This window comes from Cylas formicarius, unplaced genomic scaffold (genome assembly GCF_029955315.1).
Source record: "Cylas formicarius isolate icCylForm1 unplaced genomic scaffold, icCylForm1.1 PGA_scaffold_12__32_contigs__length_19106922, whole genome shotgun sequence".
Lineage (NCBI taxonomy): Eukaryota > Metazoa > Arthropoda > Insecta > Coleoptera > Brentidae > Cylas > Cylas formicarius.
The window spans coordinates 8,562,211-8,584,023 of NW_026844225.1; the positions used below are offsets into that span (position 1 = coordinate 8,562,211).

General features: G+C 32.4%; 3 protein-coding genes across 10 annotated transcripts; 1 reads left to right on the plus strand and 2 right to left on the minus strand.

Moving 5' to 3' along the window:
* The first annotated feature begins 85 nt into the window (after positions 1–85).
* Positions 86–14,314, plus strand: LOC132708640 (DNA-binding protein Ewg). Of its 7 annotated transcripts, none has more exons than XM_060681093.1 (10): positions 230–448; positions 1,382–1,613; positions 1,673–1,797; positions 1,860–2,285; positions 2,337–2,639; positions 3,336–3,476; positions 4,679–4,832; positions 4,885–5,009; positions 6,747–6,828; positions 13,942–14,314. In XM_060681093.1, the coding sequence occupies exons 2-10, from the start codon at positions 1,418–1,420 to the stop codon at positions 14,013–14,015; spliced, it is 1,626 nt and encodes a 541-aa protein (XP_060537076.1). In that variant the 5' UTR covers positions 230–448; positions 1,382–1,417; the 3' UTR covers positions 14,016–14,314. The 7 variants fall into 7 exon arrangements, with proteins under 7 accessions (XP_060537075.1, XP_060537076.1, XP_060537077.1 ...); XM_060681094.1 differs by having other exon boundaries at positions 1,382–1,500; positions 1,582–1,613; positions 6,747–14,314; XM_060681092.1 differs by lacking the exon at positions 230–448 and adding an exon at positions 86–127 and having other exon boundaries at positions 6,747–14,314.
* Positions 14,315–15,108: 794 nt separating this feature from the next.
* On the minus strand, positions 15,109–16,262 carry LOC132708684 (uncharacterized). Its single transcript, XM_060681177.1, has 2 exons — positions 16,108–16,262; positions 15,109–16,046 (listed from the first exon to the last, which is right to left on the minus strand). Exons 1-2 carry the CDS (start codon positions 16,169–16,171, stop codon positions 15,184–15,186), a joined length of 927 nt encoding a protein of 308 aa, XP_060537160.1. The 5' UTR covers positions 16,172–16,262; the 3' UTR covers positions 15,109–15,183.
* An 834-nt stretch (positions 16,263–17,096) lies between these two features.
* LOC132708772 (keratin, type I cytoskeletal 9) lies at positions 17,097–21,582 on the minus strand. Of its 2 annotated transcripts, XM_060681334.1 has the most exons (5): positions 21,293–21,582; positions 18,781–18,973; positions 18,606–18,704; positions 17,868–18,150; positions 17,097–17,447 (listed from the first exon to the last, which is right to left on the minus strand). In XM_060681334.1, the coding sequence occupies exons 1-5, from the start codon at positions 21,357–21,359 to the stop codon at positions 17,262–17,264; spliced, it is 828 nt and encodes a 275-aa protein (XP_060537317.1). In that variant the 5' UTR covers positions 21,360–21,582; the 3' UTR covers positions 17,097–17,261. The 2 variants fall into 2 exon arrangements, with proteins under 2 accessions (XP_060537317.1, XP_060537316.1); XM_060681333.1 differs by lacking the exon at positions 18,606–18,704 and having other exon boundaries at positions 21,293–21,573.
* Between the last annotated feature and the right edge of the window lie 231 nt (positions 21,583–21,813).

Consider the following 21,813-nt stretch of genomic DNA (forward strand, 5'->3'; position numbering starts at 1 on the left):
GTGACTTTTAAATCATAGATGGCAGCACCATTTGAAATGCTGTAAACAGTTTTATCTAAGATTTTCTTTGACTCTTTTAGTATCAGTGCAATTACATTCTGGTGGTATATTAACAATACAGTAAAAGGTAAGTGGTAAGTGTCTGTAGCATTTTTTTATGTTTAGTTTTTATCGCATCATATGTACGTCGTTATCCATTTCCTCCGCTTCGCTCGTGAACTAAAATGCGCAAACTCCTCTAATATGGCTCCGAATCCAAATCTACTAACAGCGATCGATAATAAGCAATGTGACGTAAATGCAACGCCGTGGTGTTGCCTAAATATTTATCTTGGTGAAAAATGTTATTTAAAGTGACCTGAGTGTATTTAGTGAAATATTTTTTTCGAAATTTGAAAGTCTGCGCTAACAAGCATGATTTTCTATTAATTGTGTTCGGTACACGCAGGTGCGTACGCAGCCGTACTAATATTTCTAACTGGGCCTGCTCCATTATTGTTGGTGATGCCCAAAGTTCCCAACAAATTGCGTTTATTTTTATAAATTCTCTGTAGATTTTTCATAACATTTGCTGTCACGATTTTTCATCAAACGCAATTTGTTATAAGGAATGAGGAGGAAACATGGTACCTCCGCAGGTACAGACATTTTTCTTAAGAATCCAAATCGCGCCAAACCACCTTGTCTGTGTGCGCAATTACTGTTGCTATTACATGTGCATGCGTTAAAAAATGCGATTTGCCGGATTTGGATCAAAACAATGCTATTTTGGTGGCATTTACCCCAAAAACAATAATGCCTTTAGGGGTAAAGGGGCTCCAGAGCAGTTATTGATTTTATGCCATTTGCAGAATAGATTCGGCGGTATTTGTAACTTATATTTTCTTGGATACGGATTTGTTATGATTTATTGGAAATATCGCAAAATTGTTTCCCCATAAAACGTATTTCATAAACATTTTCGCAACTTAGCAGGAACATTTTATTAATGTTAGGTTATGGTATATAAAACGTTATTTTGGACTTCGTTGGGATATTTGTTTTGGAAAAGGAAGCGGATAAATTTTAAAAGAAACTTACTTATTTATAGGCTTTAGCATTATATTGTTAATTGTTTAAAAATACAAATACTAATACCAAAACTTTCGTGGTTAGGTTTTTTCGCTACTGCGTTACCTATGTATTTTTGTTAAAATCAGCAATATAAGCATTTTAATATTCTTTTTTTTGTTGCAATTACTTAAAAAAAAACAAATCCATGCTATAATACCAAGAATACGATTGTTTTAATATATATTATGAATACAAATTCGCAACAAAAAAATTGTATTTTTTTTGTTAAGTGCCTACTAAAGAAAACATATGTGGTAACAATTTTTAGAAGGCCACTTCCATGGTTACCTAAAGTAAACTTAACATGAACAGTAACGGCAGTCAAAGCAATGGAGCTGAACAAATTACCATGGTCGTGGGTTCACCTAGTGGAATGTCTGTGCAATCTGATGACGATGACGATGCTTGTCCCTCATCACCCGGGTCAGCATATGAGGCCAGTACTGACCTTATGGCGGCTGCAATGGGTGATGAGGTTACAGCTCAATTGGCTGCTGCAGGTAACTTTTTCAATTTATAGTATAAGAATTGTATTTAAAATAATTTTGTTTATTTTTAGGACCAGTTGGTGTTGCAGCAGCGGCGGCCATTGTATCATCAAAAAAGAGAAAAAGGCCACATTCATTTGAAACCAATCCCTCAATAAGAAAACGACAACAAAATAGGCTATTAAGGAAGTTAAGGGTTTGTCACGTTAAGATAGCTGTTGCAAAGGCAACCAATGACATAGCTGCTTTTACTTTTAGCAAACAATCGATGAGTTTGCTACTAGAGTAGGTCAACAAGCTATTGTACTAGTCGCAACACCTGGCAAACCTAACACAAGTTATAAAGTATTTGGGGCTAAGCCCTTGGAAGATGTTATAAAAAATCTAAAGGTAACCATAATGGAGGAGTTAGAGAATGCACTGGCGCATCAGGCACCACCACCAATACAAGAGGATCCAACATTATTTGAACTTCCTCCATTAATAATAGATGGCATTCCAACTCCTGTAGAAAAAATGACTCAGGCTCAGTTGAGAGCCTTTATCCCTCTAATGTTGAAGTATTCTACAGGTAGAGGTAAACCTGGATGGGGCAGAGAATCGACAAGACCTCCATGGTGGCCTAAGGAACTTCCTTGGGCCAATGTCAGGATGGATGCTAGAACTGAAGATGAGAAGCAAAAGGTTTTACTCAAACATACAAATGTATGCAGTTATATATTTTTTATGTTGTAGATATCGTGGACACATGCTCTACGTCAGATTGTGATTAATTGTTACAAATTTCATGGCAGAGAAGATCTGTTGCCAGCTTTTACAGAGGAAGATGAGAAAGCAAACCAAGCGGCTACATCAAATGCAAGTGTCAGTAATTCTGTGGGTGTATTAAAAATGCACTCGTCAGGCATGGTGCCTACTCATAAGATACAGATCCAAGCTAATGGTTCTCCCCAAATTATCGCTGCCTCACCGGATGGTTTGTCAGGCTCATCTACCCAGGTTTGCCTTGACCCCGGCGGCTATAGCTCAGACGTAGATGTGTGTACAATATTTTGACACTATATATTGATATATATGTACAAGTTGCTTGCATAATTTTTTTTGCTGTTTGATATCACTCTCAATTATTTACAATAGGGAACTTGCCAAAGGTTTAAATTAACAAAAAGCATATCAAATTATAGGTTGATATTAAAATTTTAATAATCAAGTATGCAATTTTCTTTCTGTAAAGTATTTCTGGCCCCCTTCTAATCCATATTTTTTTTAGCAGTATTGAGCTCAAAAAATAATGCTATTTATTGTTTAAAGGCCTGTTTTTTTTTGGTGAGCACCAAATTGAATTGGGTTGTTGTTATTTTGTGTAGGCAAGTTCCCCACTAATGTTTTAATTGGCTTCCTTCCTATAATTAAATAAATTATTTGTTGTATTTTAAAACCTTCTTTTGTAGGCAACATTTGGAGAAGTGCATATATTTGTTTTTAAGTTCCATTTTTTGGGTAAAGTAGTACATGTTTTTTTACTTTATTTATTTATATCCATCCAGCTTGGTTTTGTTTCTTCTTTTTGTTTGCCTTATAATTTTGCAGAACTTCTCATCTGTCTTATTGAAAACCCAGTTTTTGTTTTTGGAATTACTTTTTTTTTTGCACGGTCAAGTAGAACGAGTTTTCATAGTAGATGGAAAGTTATTTTTTTCCATTGCATCCTGTCAGTTAGTTTGTTTTTATTAGATTACGACGCAGTATACACCAACGGTACTGCACACCATAACCAATCCCGATGGTACTGTCAGTATTGTACAAGTGGATCCCAATAATCCAATCATTACACTACCAGATGGCACTACAGCTCATGTCCAAGGAATGGCGACTGTAAGGAATTTGATGTTATTTATTTATTTTGTTATTTTGAAATTGAAATTCCATTTTATTATGATATGAATTTACCTGAAGTTGAAGAAGGTAAACTTAATTATTGACTCTTCGTTATTTTCCTAAACTCACTTGCAGGTGAATATTGACCAACAAACACAATATTGGTTTGGCTGGCAAGGTTTAAAAAAAAATGGACAAGACTCTAATGTTTCTTAGGAATCTTTGCTTAAAATACTTGTAAGAAGGTTCCATGATGGCTCTTAGGCATTCCTGCCCTAGACTCTTTAGAGCCTCACACAGACAACATTTCCAAGTTATAATTTTGGTATTGTAATTTTGGTTTATAGTCTTTTTATGAATATCCTCCACTGCTTCAATTAGCTCCGTTTGATTGATGGTTCGTCTCCAAGAACCTTGATATTTCTTACTTGCTTCGTTTTAGTGAGTTCCACAAGATTCAGGTCCAATTATTGTTTTTCTGATTTCTTGACTAAGACATCCCGGTTCAACTTAACATCCTTAAAAGACTTTAACAAACATTGCAATGATTGGGACAATATGATCGGAACTCTCTGGCATTCACTTCATCCTCAACATACTATTTTGAGAAATTCCACAGCTTATTTATGATCGTCACCCATTGTTGAAATTTTTTTTGATTTGATTTGATTTTAGAATCAGTAATATTCATTGTAAATAATGAATTATCGAAGAAAAAAAGTTTTCTCTAAGATTGGGTCGACATTGTGCATTCTGTGTTTCTTACTGTTTTGTCATTTAAAACTGCGAGAAAATAAATAGTCATTATTTTACGAAAAGACAGTATCTTAATCAATAGAAACACATTCAATTTAAAAAGATAGGTAATCTAAAATACTCGTAAATAATAGTGAAATATTTATTGACTTGAAACAATCTTGATAAGTTTTCAACGTGCAATTTTTTAAAATATTCGTTTTCTTTTTAGATCACGCAAAAAAAGGCATCTTATTTTACAGTAAAAAAAACGTCAATTGCTTGTTCTTGCGTTATTTACCAAACCCACGAAAGCATTTTCTTGGCTTTTTTTTAATGTCCATATTTTTATTTGCTTTTTTTCAGAAACAGAACTACTTTGTATGTGCTTCGTAAACATCACTAAATAATCACTAGATTCTTTCCAGGCACTTGTCGAAACAGCTTATTTGTCGTTCTTTCAGCTTCAGTCAGGGAATGGTGATGGCACACCTGTACATACGATACAAACAATAAGTGAAAGTGGAGCGCAAGGAGAAGTGGTGGATTTGAATTCGGTGACGGAAGCAACGTTGAACTCCGACGGTCAGATAATATTGACAGCCGAAGACGGACACGGTTTGTCAATCTGAATTCCTTTTGTGATTTATACTGATTATTTTTGTTGTAGTGAGTGGTGTCATTACCGTTCCGGTGTCGGCGTCGATGTATCAAACAATGGTTGCCAACATCCAACACCTTCACACCAACAGCGACGGGACTGTGTGTGTAACACCTGTGGTACAAGTACCCAAGGTAATATAAATATTAATATAAATAAATATATAAAAATATGTATTCTGTTCTCTAAAATAATAATAATTTAAAAAGGTCAGATAGATCATTCTGTGGATAGAAACCATTTTTATAAACGTGATTTTTATTTAACTGCAATTTTTCAATTTGACTTGCTTGCAAAATTTCTAGAATTGCACAGGCTTGATCAATGCGGTTTTTACCTTAGTCAGGCTATTCAAAGTTACCAGTTATATTTGAAAGAGACACTGCAAAGCATTGATCTGTGTTTAGTAGTAGGTTATAGGAAGTACCAAGAAGCCTTCAAATCATTTCTCAAAGGTACATAGTCAGCCACACTATAAATTATTTTTGTCGTCAACAAAGAGCAAAATTTGACTATCAATTTTAGTAATTACATCAGACGCCTCAAAAACTAAAGGAGTAGAAGGTGGAATATATGACCCCAAGTCAAAAATAAAAATTATCCCAGTGCACACGCAAGCAGCAGCGCTTCCTCTGTGCAAGAGAAATAAAGGTGAAAAAGATTCGTGATAAGATAATTGCGATCCAAACCCACATGTAAGACCATTTCCTTCTCTTGGCAAATTATGCATTAAGTGTTTTCTTCCATTCCCATTGGACTTTGATGCTTTTTAAGCCTGGTTTAAAGCTTTATGACAATCCAAAACTAACTTTAGAAGAAAAGGAAATGGTTAATCAGACGGACGAACCTAGATAAAGTTCTGTAGCTATGGAGGGAGTCATAGTAGATCCTTTGGTTCGCTGACATACAGGCGTAATCTATTTCAGCCTTGTCGGAATTATGACTGTTCTTATACTAAACCCAGGATCTAACAAAAGGAAATATACTGACATAGAGTAAATATATTATATGTCAATGCTAACAAAACAAAAATCAACGACTATGATATATGAGCCCATGGATAGATATTTCGTATTACGCACACTAAAGTTTCCGAATTGGCATATTAAAAACAGTAAACATAAAGTGAGTGGGTGAGACGATCTACGCTTTCGCTTAATGAGAATAATAATAAAGGTCTTTATATTGAATTCAACAAAATAATTATTTGCTCTAAAACTATTAACCCAAATCTGCAATATTGTTGAACGAAAAAACGCGGGAAATCAGCAATTTTTCAATTACGGGCAAAAATCTAAAAGACCCCTTTTTTTCGAGAAATTCGTGAAAAATATGGCTATTTGGTTTGGCCGCATCGGGAGCTACAATTTTCGTATTTACGGTTTTCGTCTTTCACACACGGCGCTCAAGATAATTGAAAACATCCATATAGAAATCACAATTTAGACGCGATGACGTCATGTTCTGCATAGTTTGAGGAAAAAAATATTTACTAGAAAATCATCAATTCCATTGGTAAAAATCAGGGAACATAAACTGTAAACTATACTTCCAGAAATTTTTGGAATATATACAGGGTGTGTCGTTTATGGGCAAGAAATCTAAACGATCTTGTGGGTAAAATATTAGCCGAGAATGAAAAACGTCAAAGATGGGATAACAGTGTCGTAAACTGCGTCGAGAGCTACAATTTTCGTATTTATAATTTTCGTCATACAGGGTGCGCGAGATATTTGAAACAATATCATTGGAAATCCCTATTACTGGTACAAATTTTCATATTTTCCATGACGCGCATGCTCGATAAAATTACATTCATTTTGCCAAAAGGATATTGTTGTTTGTTTCCAGAGACTTTTTTTTTTTGTTAGGTTGAACCGAATAACGGGGACAGTATGGAGACATTGACGGTGACACCGAGTGGGATTACCACCCATTCTATGATGATTCAAGGTACAGGTAATGACGGCCCACAAGTATTACAAGTTTTATCTTTAAAAGATGCGACCGTTTTAACGAAAGCGATGCAGGGTATCGCGGATGTTAAAACCGAGGAAACTATAATAAGTGACCAATAGATTTAAGCCTATCGTACATCTTAAATTACTTTTTACTAGCGGCGAATGAATTTAATCGATTCGTTTACGCCAGTCTATGTTTTATTGTTTTTTATTGCACATATTTGTACATATAATATACTTTTTACAAAATTTATTTCTACAAATACTATTGGGGTCTTCGTGTCAAGGGGATAACCAACATAACGAAAGACTTTCGGTTTTGTTTCTGTGGGCGTAAAATACCGAGAAATCAAAAATGTTCGCAATTTTTTTTTGAGCCCTATAGGTGGGGTTTATGAATAAATAGGGACGTCGACTATATCTTCCTTTATCCATCAACTAAAATGCAGATAAAGTTTGTGTGGGACATGTATATATTTCTCTAATCATACCACATGGTGATAATACATATTTATCCTATTCTTTTCAGCAACAAAATTTCACTTTTTTTTTTTTAAATAAAAAGGTACAATGGGGTCATTGTAATAAAGTCTCTACAACTAGACCGTAAAATATTAAAATATTTTCCATTTGAATTTTGCAATTTAAGTTTAAAAAAATGGTTAGGTTAACCTAAACCCGTTACTTGTAAAATATTTGAAAAGATCTTTAAATTTATTATTTAATAATTTAATTCGTATTGTCCTATTGTTTTCAGTAATAAAATTTCACGTTTTTCTAAGTGAAAATTTTGATTTTTAAAGGGAAAAATAGATGCTACAACAATGTAGTAAAATATTTCACTTTTAAATTTTCAAATTTAAAAAATGATTAGGTGAAAATATAATTTATGCCCGTTACTTGTAAAATATTTTGAAAAGATCTTTAAATTTATTATTTAATAATTTAATTCGTATTGTCCTATTGTTTTCAGTGATAAAATTTCACGTTTTTCTAAGTGAAAATTTTGGTTTTTGAAGGGAGAAAGGGATGCTACAACAATGTAGTAAAATATTTCACTTTTAAATTTTCAAATAAAAAAAAAGTGGTTAGATGAAAATATAATTGATGTCCGTTACATGTAAAGTATTTTGAAAAGATCGTTAAATTTATTATTTAATAATTTATTATTAAATTATTTGTTTTCAGTGATATTTTTTCAATTTTTTCTAAGTGAAAATTTTGATTTTAAAGGGAAAAATGGACGCTACAAGAATGTAGTAAAATATTTCACTTTTGAATTTTTAAATAAAAAAAAAATGGTTAGATGAAAATAGAATTTATGCCCGTTACTTGTAAAATATTTTGAAAAGATCGTTAAAATTATTATTTAATAATTTAATACGTATTATCCTATTGTTTTCAGTGATAAAATTTCCCGTTTTCCTAAGTGAAAATTTTGATTTTTGAAGGGAGAAAGGGACGCTACAACAATGTAGTAAAATATTTTACTTTTGAATTTAAAAAAAAAATGGTTAGGTGAAAATATAATTTATGTCCGTTACTTGTAAAATATTTTGAAAAGATCATTAAATTTATTATTTAATAATTTAATACATATTATCTCATTGTTTTCAGTGATATTTTTTCAATTTTTTCTAAGTGAAAATTTTGATTTTAAAGGGAAAAATGGACGCTACAACAATGTAGTAAAATATTTCACTTTTGAATTTTCAAATAAAAAAAAAATGGTTAGATGAAAATAGAATTTATGCCCGTTACTTGTAAAATATTTGAAAAGATCTTTAAATTTATTATTTAATAATTTAATTCGTATTCTCCTATTGTTTTCAGTAATAAAATTTCACGTTTTTCTAAGTGAAAATTTTGATTTTTGAAAGGAGAAAGGGATGCTACAACAATGTAGTAAAATATTTTACTTTTAAATTTTCAAATAAAAAAAAATGATTAGGTGAAAATATAATTTATGCCCGTTACTTGTAAAATATTTTGAAAAGATCATTCAATTTATTATTTAATAATTTAATACATATTATCCTATTGTTTTCAGCGATAAAATTTTACATTTTTCTAAGCAAGAATTTTGATTTATAAAAGGAAACAGCAGACCCTACAACAGTGTAGTATTGAATTTTCAGTTTAAATAACAACTAGAGATTGAGAAATGAAAAATAATGGTTAAGTGAAAATTTAATTTAAACCCTTCTGCGATACTGTTTACAAATCTTCTGGATTCCTCCTGCACCGGTTGTTGATAAATTAAACTTGCTGACATTTCGCCAATCGTTCTGTTGGCCTCTTCAGAACTCAGTTTCAGTTAAGGAGTCCAGAAGTTTTGTAAATAGTATTACGGTCGCCTGCGGAAGTTTCTTTGAAAAATTAACAAGCCTTGTGCAATATTTTGAAAAAAACATTGAAGCTAATTAAAATATGTGGGAAAAAACCGGAAATCTGGAGTTTTTTGGTTTTGCAATTGGTTATAAAAGCCCCAAATTTCATATGCGATTGCGGTGGTTTTCTGGTACTTGATTTCGGGGCGCTTATTGTGGATTTATTAATTTCATAATATTTTCCATTTATTGTTACGGGCGATTTTTTTGAATTGTGGACCTATTGTGAGTGATGATTTTTTTAATCTTTTTTTTTACATTGTTATAATTTTGTTGCAGTTGCTTTAGCCGCGTATTAAGTATTTTTTTTCGTAGCGTAGATAATGCCATTGATTGAAAGTTTTCGTACAAATGGGAGACAGGGCACCACCAAACCTTTTTTATATCGATAATTACTTGGTTTCATGCGGCTTAATTCACAAAGTATTTATTTTATTCTACGCGAAATGGGTTTATTTTTTTATCGAGGTTCGCTAGTACAGGGTGTTCGTTTATATTTCGTCACCCACCTACAGTGCTTGTTAAAAAGTCTAGGTAAAAACTTTTTATTTAGGAGTTGTAAGTATAATTTCTTCTCTATGTCAATAAAACCCATTTGATCGTCGTAAAGATAAAAGAAATTAACGTAATGTTTTTTGATTAGAACAAACACCCTTATTTCAAAATTTTATAGTTTGTCGGCACTTGATTCACCCGTTTTTGAAATACGGAAAATAAACTTATTTCATGTTTTTGATCTTCTCCCTCACTTATATTATACATTTTTTTACGGTAATAATTATGGTGAACTCAAGTTTTTTCAAAAACGTCTATTATTTTTGAAATCGGCTTGAAAAAGTGAACTTTAAAAAAAAATCGATTCTTATTTGTTTTTAAAGGTACAAGCTTACAACTTTTATGTAAAAAGTTTTCGAATATACCCTGTAATAAACTCAGTAGGTTGGTGTCAAAATGTAAATAAAAACCTTGTACCTAGTAATTTTATCGTTTTATTTTATAGTTTACATTTCAACTATCCACTTGAAGTGTGCGAAATATACCGGTTCCCCTGTATCAGGGTATATTTTTTTCTATTCCGGGAAATGATTTTTACAACATTTCCTGCGTTTTTTATTTTTTTTTATTTCGGGACAGATAGTTACTTTCAATTTTTTTTTGTTGAATTGAATTGCGACACGACAAACCTAAAATAATATTTTTTGCAAACCATAAGAATGTACATATATATCAACAAGTATCGTTTTCTTTAATATCGAAATCCGTATCGAATTTATTTATAAAGTTGCGCTGGATTTTAAATTCCGAAGGTTCTAGAGTCGCTAGAGTTGTCCCCTATTTCGTAAAAACATGTTTTCGGTATTTCATTTTAATTAAATCATTATATTGAAGATAAATACTTTGTGGGCATGTTTCATTTTGTGTTATATGGTTGAGGCTTATTTGCCTTACAATACAAGATGGCCGTAGTTGTCCCACACTTCGAGCGTTCCAGTAATTGTTCCGTTGGACATTTTTTACTTTTTTTTTCCAAGAAAATCGTTCACGGGATATTTTTTTAGCGGGTGTAAAATTTATCCGATTAGTTATGGTCTTTATTTAATTAGGTATCCGGTTGTACAGAGATGTATATTGTTTTCTACAATTTTAGCGGGTTTAGAATTATTCCATTAGTTAGGGTGTTTATTTGCATCTGAATTAGTTGATGCTGCCATCAGTGTATCCAAACTTTTTGTGAATACCATGGAAAACTGTCCAATGCGTTCAATAAAGCACTGAGAGCGCTTGAAGCTTAACGATTTCTGGTTTGCACTGAGAATCTCCCACCTGATTTCATGGATAGGCTTTGTATGGTTATAATCATTTTTAGTAAATATGCAAAAAAGAATTACGACGAGTGCAAATGGTCCATAATATGAATTTTCAGCATGTAAGTTTTCTTTGGCATGAAATTAATAGTTTCATAATTCTTCACTTGTATTTCGTTTCATTTTGCAGGGTGTTTCCGTCACAGGGATGCTTTTAAACGACTGGCACAAAACTCCTTATTGTATATTATATATTTTTGTATTTTTCCTGTTTCGCCGGAAATTTCGAAATGAATTTAGCAAAAAGTAATTTTAAATTCACAAAATTCCGGTGATAAAACTCATCCCTGGGCCGAGTATTGAAAAATGAAGTGCTTGTAAATATGTAAAATGGTGTCTGTGCCGTTTTAAAAGAAACACGCTGCATAAATGTCTTAAGTTCTTTTTCGCATATGACTAAAACTTGCCAAAGATTATCATAGAAAATGGTGTATATTTAATTGTATTATTGACCTATAAGGCGAAACGAATTAAACTTTATTCATATAATCATTTTTAACAACTACAGTGTAAAAAGTTTGAGGTCCTAAGTGTTATATTTTATGTAAAGATGGTACTGTTGTGTAGGTATTAATTAAATTGTAAATTAAATCTCAAGTGGTCAGTGGAATTGTTTTCTAATATTGTTTTTTTTTTGTGACATAGTGTGTAAATAATTGTCCAAATACCCTTTTGCTGACAAGGTTCCAATTGCATGTAATTGTTAGTATGTTTGATAACCGATCATTATTTTCTACGTACGCGAAATATCGTGGCATTATGAAGGAAAAAAGCCATAACAAAAATACATTAATATTTGCCTTGTACGGGTCTCAACTTTGTATGCTTTTGCGCGTTGGTTCTGTTATTATTGAAAACAATTTATTGGCAATATTGTTATACTTCTTCAATAACATTGTCATAGCTCCAGGACGACGATTTATTAAGTATATTTTTTTTTTCAATATATCTGGTGCACCATTTAAAAATGTAAAGTTCTCTTAAGTAATGCAGACAGTCTAATTGTAAGGTAAATTTTCAAATTTCCCTCGTAAACAAGTTTAAGAATAAACTATGTAGCCCGCAAAAGTGTCCAAAAGCTGGACAGTCTCTACATTATTAATTAATATTTCACAGGTAGAGTAAAAATGAAATACTGAAATGTTAAGTGAGTTGTATGTCTGCGATAATAGATACTTCCATTTGGCAGTTCCCGAGTTCCCTCTTGACTGTTTTGTTAGCTAAAATATTCATTTTGTTATCTCTGAATGAATTGGTAAAGCCAATTGTGAAAAACGTTGAACGTAAAATGACCCAAATAATAATAAATAATAAAATGGATTTTATGTGACTATAGCAAAAATTATCACTGGTTGATTATTAGTAACAAAACATCCGGGCTGGTTAAAAACAGTTATAAGAAAACCTTCTTTCTAATAGAATTATTTAATGTCCATAACACTATGGCAAATAAAAAAAATGCGTTTTTTGCGTGCCTGATTTCATCTCTGATGCTTTACAGACCGGTGTCAATCTTTCTCAAATTTAATAATGTGCACTATTTGAACCTTCTATAAAAATATACATATACAGAGACCAGAATCTTGTTAATATTTTCTGCTATACCTGTGAACGTCGTGCCATTTTAATCCTAGCCACAGTAATTGTGTCCATATGTCTGCAATTATGGAGCTATAAATGACTAGCATTAGATAATTTGATGATATCTAACAAAGTGTAGTGCCATTTCGTTGCATAATAATAGTAATAATAATAAAAATAATAATAATATGCTTTATTTGCTTCTCGATATTTTATAAAATAGACAAGGTGTTTGAAAAAATATGCGAAACGCTTAACTGGAGATTTTTCATAAAAAAAAAAAGAAAAAAGTTCTTATAAACAGAAAATTCTTAGTTTCCAATATTCGGGGTGGTAAATATCTAAAAAAACAGCTTTCATATGCTAAATTAATCCCATGGTCGTTATTTTGAACAGTATATTGTGGCTGAAAGGTCCCAAAACTAAATGTTCATAAAAATATGTCGTATTGATTCTCATGATTTTGTTTGAAAACGAAGCAAGATACAAAAACAACTCAAGAATCACTTTTACTGGCTTATTCAAAGTAAATAACAAAAATAGCGAAAAAAGTCAGTGGTGTACATTTTGTCTAGTTTCTTCCGTATTTCTTTTTTTTATGGCGAATTTCAAGCAAAGCAAAGCTGGCCAATCTGGATAGTATCCGTTATCCTAGACATATCTATCTCAGTATTTTTTCTGAAACTAATCCTAACCAATATTAAATTTTCGTTAACATGCAATATCACAATCAATTGTGTGGAAATCGTTAGAAACAGCGAATTTTGAGCCATTGTTTCCGGTCGATTGATAAAAATTCATAATTTGTTTGTTTTGGTTAGTCCATAATCGAAAGTAAGATATAAAAAGTCGCGGGCTTTGGTGTTTGAAAAGAGGATCGAGTCTAGCCTTGCAGTTGACTGGGTATTAAGTTGTGGTATTGTAGAAAAATAGGGAAATATGAATTTTTTAGGTAATTTAAAAATAAGAGGGGGGATGATGTTTGTTACAAACTGCTTCGGGTTATGTTAAAAACATTTTGTAAACCGTATGTTTCCTTTTCTTTCTCAAAACCACACAGGTCAGTATGTTGCCGAGCGATGTACATTTTTTAAATTTACAAAATGCCGTTAAGTACGTATGATTTGTAAAATGTCTCTGTTGTAAACACCAAAATAAATACATAAAACAAATATAAAGGCGAATTAATTATCAACAGGTGGGCCATTTTTGTTGCAAGGTTTCCTACCAGTTAAATTCATTCATATAACACATGTTTTTTGTGTTTAGGTTTAATATTGCCGTGGCTACTCAAATATTCCAGTTTCCAAAGCCAAGTGTCAGTTCTTCGGACTTTCTTATAGTTGAAAAATTGGTTCTTTGTGAAGATAGTTTTACCGGAAACCAATTTTTATTGGCACTGATCTGCAGTGCTGCTTGTCCATTGTGACAATATGAAGTTATGAGGCGAGGTAAGATTCTCTTTTGAATTCAATATAATGCCGGTAGTCAAAGTTTCCGTAAGTGGTATGCTTAATAGGGAGCCGTTGAAGGTTTCCTTTTCTTCAGGTTAATGACTACGGTTTACTTTTGTGCCATTTGCCATTGAAATTGAACCAGTGTTCAACCAAATTTGTATTTTCCTTTTTAATAAACCTTTTTACAAGTGCTCCCGTTTTTCATTTTTTGATTAATTTACCTTAGCGTGCGATCGGTGGGTAGCTATTATTATATTTTAAAATACTTTCTTTTAAATTGAAATCAAATCAATCAATTGCAAATAAATTATTACTTCTTGGGATCCCTGCGGCACATTACTTAAAAAGTCATGACGAAGTTTTTCATTTTTGTATAAAAAAAGTTGATTTTTTTTCTTGTGACTTAGATCAGCGCTCATTTTATTCCCATCTTCGTTCTTTGCAATTTATTCCTTAACAGCGTCATTCAGATTACTTCAACAATTTTTATTTTATATGCCAAAAGTTAAAAATATATAAATTGTTCAAGAAGAAAAGGTGATAAGTGTAATTATTTTTCCTACCCAAAAATCTATTGATATGCTCCTCTGAAAGATAGCGGTAAATCAAATAAAATGTACGTGATAATATGTTTTTTATATTACGATAATTGCTGCCGCTTGTTTTTAATCAACGTTGAATAATTATATCATAGATGAAATATTAGAATTCATAATCAATAAATCAATAATCAACCATCTCATGACCATCATGAGAGCTGACATCGTAGATTGTTTTTTATTCAAAATGGGCCATCTATAAAGTAGCTAGCAACATCACACCTATTAAGAAACAACTTTAAATTATTTAAGTCACATTTGACGTATTTGACTTATAATTCAAAAAGAGTGACATTTTTATGCACCCCAATGAAGAGAAAATGCAATATAGTGTTCTATACAGAGTGGAAAAATTTCACTTATTTTACTGTTACTGTACAAGGAGACTCGAGGAGGCAAAAAACTGATCGCTCGGTGTTTTATTTTCTACAAATATAAAGTTACAGCCAGAATTTTCAATTTAAAGGAGCTAATTTATCGTCGATGCTTCCATTTGCGTTGCTTCTATCATTTGGTCCGCTCTTTCTATTTGGAATTGACGAATGGTGATCCCCACACCAGCATCCAATGCTTGGACGTCGGTAAATAGTATCTAAGAAGTGTTTTCTGCCGTACTGGTTATTATTGGTTGCTGTAGCGAATCTGTTTCCAGTAGAACCCAGTGGCCTCCAGTTATTCATACCCAGAACGTTTCTGAAAGCCACTGGATTATATCCGTTGGAGTTTCTGGGGTACCATAGAGAATGGGGTGGCCCATCTTCTCCGAAATAATGATGATTGTATAACGGTTCAAAGTGGGGTATGCTTAATTCCACACCGTTTTCACCAAATCGATTTCTTGTGCCGCTTTTGTCGGTAAAATGATACGTATTTACTTGTGGGATGATCACTTCGTTGTTTGTTTCTCTCATTCTATTCACCACCGAATCGTAATCGTGATAGTCCTTTGTTATGGGGCTGTCATAACGTGTAGGTGCGACATGGGATGGTTTAAAAGGAACATATTCTTCTCTTGGTAGGTTGTATTTTTTATATTGGTCTTCGTCTATAGTCGTATCCAATTCAGCAGCTTGTAAGCCGATTACCACAGGAACATCCGGAATATTGTTATTGTTTTTGTTCTGATCCAAATTAGTTTCAACTCTCACGTGTACCAAGACTTCAGTTTGCACCGAGTTATTTTGGGAATGGGTTGCGTTACAGTTACCTGATGTACATGTGACCTGGTGAATGGGAATTTCGATGTTTTTGCTTAGGGGTGTTTCTTGTTTTAAAGCAGCGAGGTCTAGTTTACCTGATCCACGAATTCCATTCCCGCCTAAAATACGTCAATAATTTTTGCGTCAAATTGTTATCAGGGCTCTGTGGTAGGTACTTACTTTGCATACAAATGGTGGAAGTATAAAATATTATTTGGAATACAGAGGCGGGTTTCATTGTCATCTAACAAAAAGTATTGAATAAACTAAACCAAAATCGCGTGACATTTTATAAGATTCGGTATCTTCGTTGTTGATCTCCTTCATCTGATTCAAGGTCTGTAATTATTATTGGGTAGTTATTATTTTTTAGTTTAAAATTGCCTGGAGGATTCCTAACGTGTTACAAGTTTAACCACATTTTAATGACCTGGTCATTATACCACCGATGAAAAATATATAGGTACATGTCCGCTACAGATCAGGCGAATATTCGCTGTTTCTTATACGTCACATATATTTTCAATATCTATTTGTTACTAGCTATTGCGTTAATTTGAAAAATTCGAATTTCTTGGGCCCCAAATTTCATGTATGACTAAAGACACGGCAGTGACTGAAACGTGGTGTATTGATATAAATAAATGGAGTGGACGTCCAAAAATTTCTTGGTGTTATTCAGATGTATTCTAAAAAAATTGTTTGATTAAAATGTTCAAATATCATATAAACTTTTATTAATAAGTCAGTTTAAAATATTTCTCTGCAATCCTAATACTTTTTAGACTTTTTACAATTATATAGTATATAATGTAATTCGTTTTTGTCTGCTCAACTTGATGAATTAATAATTTTAACTAAAATCGTTCGGGTTCATCCACGATAAAAATTAATTATTCATTATTGTCCTAATACTAAGTGCCGATTATTTATGTTTTTGTGCTGTGGTCGCGCTCTAGCCTTTACCGCCCTCTCGAGCCGTGTTTTCCCTTTTATATTTAGCAGCGCCTTCTGGCGATGAGTTTGGAATATTCCAGTTGCCTCAAAAGACGAGCTCTGTAGCCTGCGTCTTTTGTTATTGGTGCATGCGCCGGGTTGGTGGTCTTAATTTACCACTTGACAGACTGTACATATTAACTCAAATCAATTAAAAACCTGCTTTATGTTGTAGAACTTTTTTTATTCAAAATCTTATTCATTAAACCACAAGAGAACGAAATATCATTTCCATTCTTTCCAATTTCTAATTTATATCACTTAACATAGACGATTAAAACAATATTTCCGCTTGGGGACCTGAAAACTAAGGTCCCGTTTCCAAAAAGCGCATATTTTTAAGGATTCTTCGCTGTGTATGTAGTGACTTTCCCGTTATCGTTGACCGTAGTGGAGGCCTCGCGGAAAGTTTGAGGTTTTCCGTCCACATTGGTGGTGACGCTTTTGCTGGAAGTGAATACGCTTTTGAACCCACTTCCATCACCCCCTTCGGATCCAAAACGTGTATTGATATTTGGTGCATTCTGAAATGAAATATATAAGACGGGTATGTAAAACGCTTTTAATTCTGAATATAAGAATGAATGAATCCACTGATCAGCCATTTCAACAAAGTATAGGAACAACGTGCTAATGCAACTGATAATGTTATAGTAAAATTCAAATTATCAGTGGCGATTCATGGTGAATGGGAGGTTACACCAATGTAATTTTTATTTGGAAACTAATGTCCTTAACAAAGAAAACATATATTTTTTGCTACATCCACTTTTATAAATAATCATTATTAATACTTTAATAAAATTTTATTCAATAACATTTTTTCATCTAATTTATTAAATCATTCTGTAATATATTTTTTAAGTTATTTGCATATAATTAGACTCGATAAGTCGTGAAGAAAAGCTATTATATAATAACGTTAATAAAAACCGATAACTTACTGGATTTTCCGGGAATACTGCGGCAGTTTGTTGAACTCCTCCGGGTCCTATGGAACCGCTCGCCAACGCTGACCCATCTAGACCTGGGCCGGTGCCAGCACCACCTCCAATCGGTCCAGCGAACGAAAATCCACTACCGTCTGGTCCAGCAAAACCTCCTCCGTAACCACCAACAAATCCACCTCGATTTCCCAAGCTAAACACTTCCGGATGTCCTTGAGCCGCTTGACCTTGTCCCTGAGCTTGTGCCTGGGCTAACGCTGTTTGAGCTTGCCTTTCTAATCTGAATTAGGGGTAGTTTATATGATTTGAGTCAATTTCCGATAAAAAGTTCGATTTAAGGCCAGATGGCTCTGGATCGTTTCCATAGCAACTGCGTTTAGCCAAATGACAGTCATTTGTGTATCGTTGGTGTTAAACTTGTGCAAAATTAGCGTGACGATCACACTTCAGGCGGGTTTTTATTGATTTGATTCAACGTACGTTAAAAATATAGGCTGAATTATCTATAATTCTTTAATTTCGCTATATCATTATTTAAAATGTAATGACTTCAAACACACGTATAAGCGAGAATAAATCTTAATGTAGACGCTGTTCTAGGAAATAGGAATGCTACTGCGGTTGTCTAAAACAATAGAGGTCTTAAAATTGTCCATTCTCATTTATTCCAATGTGATTTTACAGCAATTCCGGGAATTAATAACGTATTATTGTCGCAACAACATAATTGCTTACCCATTTCTATAGCCGCTACTAAAGGTTATTGAAGAGTGCGCTTGAGCCTTCGAATTAGGGCTAGAGGAAGCATGCGAAAAAGAAAAAGCACCACCACCGCTAAAGAAAAAGTAGTAATATAGTTTGGATAGGCATTAGTCTTATTGTAGTGAATAATGGAAAAATATGTGCTTACTCTTTCATGAACTCTAAGTGATGTTTACTTAGAGATTCAAAATATTTCGACAAATATCCAGAGAAGTCCCATTGTGGAAAGAAAGGAATGGGAGTATTTCCATTAGGGATCCCAGCTCCAGAATAGCTTCCAGAATAGCCATACGATGTCGAACCGCCTGTGCCTTGACCTAACTCATTTTCAGAATCTGATGCTAGAATAAAATTGTGTCAACAAATAATGTTGCTACACGTAAAATTTAGTTTGGAATTTTGAAATCACAAAATTGACATTAGAATTTGCTACAAAAATAGATTAGTTATGGCGTATGCTATATTTGTTCAGTTTAGCATTTTTGGGACTATAAGCACCAATATATCAATGTCGTTATAAAACGTTAATTTTAGATATTTCTTACATCCCTTTGGTCAAAATGGATTAGAAGGGTGGAATTATGAGAACATACTCGCAGTTTAAAAAACAAATAATAAGAAGATACATTTGCTGATATTTAAAGAGCTTTTATTTATTCACGCATTTTTATTTTTCGTCACTTTTTCATTGCAATAGTCTCGGCGTATTTTTGTTACTTGGAGCTTTAAACATGGTTTTATTAACGTTAAGATGTGAATAATAAGATTTATGTTATTTTCAATTTATAGAATAAATCATTCTGATTAGTTTTGATATATTTTGAGGTATTGATGCGTTGATGTGGTAGTTCTTAAATGAAAACAGAAGCTGTGAAAAAATGTATAGTTTTCCAAATATAGTGGAGATAAAACATAAGAATTTCATCTTCGTATATTGTTTATACAAAGCAGATGTTTAAATTTGAAAATATCCAATTTCAGTTGACATTTTTCACAAGAAAAAACTGTTATTTAATTTTTAAAGTTAAAATAACAAATTATGTAATATGCAATAAAATTAAATATTTTTTATAGTTATTACTGCACATTGCTAATAAAAAAATATATGACTTTAAAAATGCTGTAACGTAAAACCATAAAAATAATAAAATAAATAATTTAAACAAAAATTATCTGCTGAATATTACTATGAATTGTATATTTGTTTAAATCTACAGGGTGTTCAATCAGATCATGTTATCAAAGAAATTTCTATAAATATAGGTCAGATATGCATTGTTTCCAAGATAATGTTTTTTAAATAATTCAAATATCTTATCACGGATTTGTTTGAAATTTGGCAGCGTTGTTCTAGTGATAAAGGGCTGATTTACATTATATTTTTCAACATTTCAATAATATTTGCGAAAAATACTTAATATTTATCATAGAAAAAAAAACAAAAATACCAGTGTCGTCTCTAAATCAGCATTTTTAAAAAAATATGATATAATATATGCTTATTGAATAGATAACAATAATTATAACTTAAAAATAATTGAAAAATTGAAAGTTATGCAGCAATATAGATATTTAATTTTGTTGAAACAAAAAATAATCAAATTATATATTTGTGTTCGTGGTATTTCTATTTTTTGTAATCACACCCTGTAGCATACAAGTTTATACCAAAATATGAAAATTTAACCAAATCAACTCGCCATTTTTCTAAAAATAAATAAGAACTCTTTCTTTCGTCCCCACTATAAAAGGACGTAATTCCATTAAAATATTGTGGAATTTTTTGTAAATAACGTAAGTGCTTGAAATCCGGTTTATTTTTTCGTGCATAGGAAGAGTTGTAACAACATATATTAGAGACTTAATGTTTTTATTTTGTCTTGATAATAATTTTAGTTAGCGGGCTATGCTGTTTAACCTTTCAAACTCACTACAAAACAGGTCGAGGTCATCCCATCACACAAGCAAAGATGCATATGAAGGTTTATAATAAATTTATTGTCTTCATAGCTTTTCGTAGTAGTGACGTAGTCAAATTACATACGCAGGCATAATATAAAAGCGAGTTTCTGACATCTTATATCTTTTCTTTCCAATCCTTATTTGTAGGGTCCCTAGTTGAATTATATAAAATCGATTTAAATAAAATTCGGATTTATGTATTTTGGGAACACCAACGTCAGCTTTGAAGCTATTTAAGTACGAAACGGCTTTTCCCTATACGTATTTCAGAAACTATACAGCAAGTTGATATTGTGGCTTTACTTAATTTTAAAATATAGTTGCTCGGAGAGCTACGTCATTATTATGCAAATAATAACGCAAAATTATATTCTCGAAAATTATTTTTAATGCTGCTGTGATAACGAGATCTTGACCTTAACGTTCAATCTGCAGTTGCATTGACTTGAAAAATAATTTGACGCTGCGACTATATAATATTTACTAAAACTTATTAAAAAACAGGCGATTATTAGCTCACTATTATTATTTTCAATTCGTTTGTTGCAAAACCTTCATAGAGAGAAGGAGAATAGGATGTTCACGTCAATTCGTCGCAACCAAATATCTGAATAAATGTATAAATAATGGGTTTATTCCCGCGAATCGGCCCGGATTTCATAAAAAGCAAACGTAGCGTGCGTATGACAATCTGTTACCTGAATATCCGGCCAAACCGCCGACGAATAGGGCACTAAATAAAAAAACCATTGCAAAATACTGCATGTTTTCGCACTTTCAACACGATGCTCAAACGGTTTTAAACTACTATGGCCAGCTTACACTAATATAGGTAATTTTGAAGCGTGCGGTAGAGTAAGACAGGTTCAGAGTTGTTCCCAAACAAGTTAATTCTTTTTCATGGGATTTCTTTACAATAACCATCCGATATGATTTTAAAACAAACTTATCTAATTAAAAAATACGAACACATTTGCTCGGCTAATAACCGTGAGCGGTAACAAATTATGCGCATTTGTTGTTTGATGTTTATATACGAGGAACGATCGTATCGGATTTAATTTTTTTGCATCACAATACGGCGATTTGATTGGGATTTAAAGTACGTTTTCTTAAATTAAAAAGAATACCTACGCTATAAGAGAAAACAATCGTATTTACATTTTGAATATACGAGCCTGTAGCAAAATTTAAATAAGAATAAAATTCAAGAGTACAC

Excerpts from the sequence above, each read along its gene's own strand:
- LOC132708684 (XM_060681177.1), bottom strand. The coding sequence starts at position 16,171 with ATGACAATGAAACCCGCCTCTGTATTCCAAATAATATTTTATACTTCC. Across the intron at positions 16,047-16,107 it reads TTCCACCATTTGTATGCAAA|GCGGGAATGGAATTCGTGGA; the intron begins GTAAGTACCTAC and ends GACGTATTTTAG.
- LOC132708772 (XM_060681334.1), bottom strand. The coding sequence starts at position 21,359 with ATGCAGTATTTTGCAATGGTTTTTTTATTTAGTGCCCTATTCGTCGGC. Across the intron at positions 18,705-18,780 it reads CACTTAGAGTTCATGAAAGA|CGGTGGTGGTGCTTTTTCTT; the intron begins GTAAGCACATAT and ends CTTTTTCTTTAG. Across the intron at positions 18,151-18,605 it reads AGTAGCGGCTATAGAAATGG|ATTAGAAAGGCAAGCTCAAA; the intron begins GTAAGCAATTAT and ends CCCCTAATTCAG.
- LOC132708640 (XM_060681092.1), top strand. The coding sequence starts at position 1,418 with ATGAACAGTAACGGCAGTCAAAGCAATGGAGCTGAACAAATTACCATG. Across the intron at positions 2,286-2,336 it reads CTGAAGATGAGAAGCAAAAG|ATATCGTGGACACATGCTCT; the intron begins GTTTTACTCAAA and ends TTTATGTTGTAG. Across the intron at positions 5,010-6,746 it reads CTGTGGTACAAGTACCCAAG|GTTGAACCGAATAACGGGGA; the intron begins GTAATATAAATA and ends TTTTTTTGTTAG.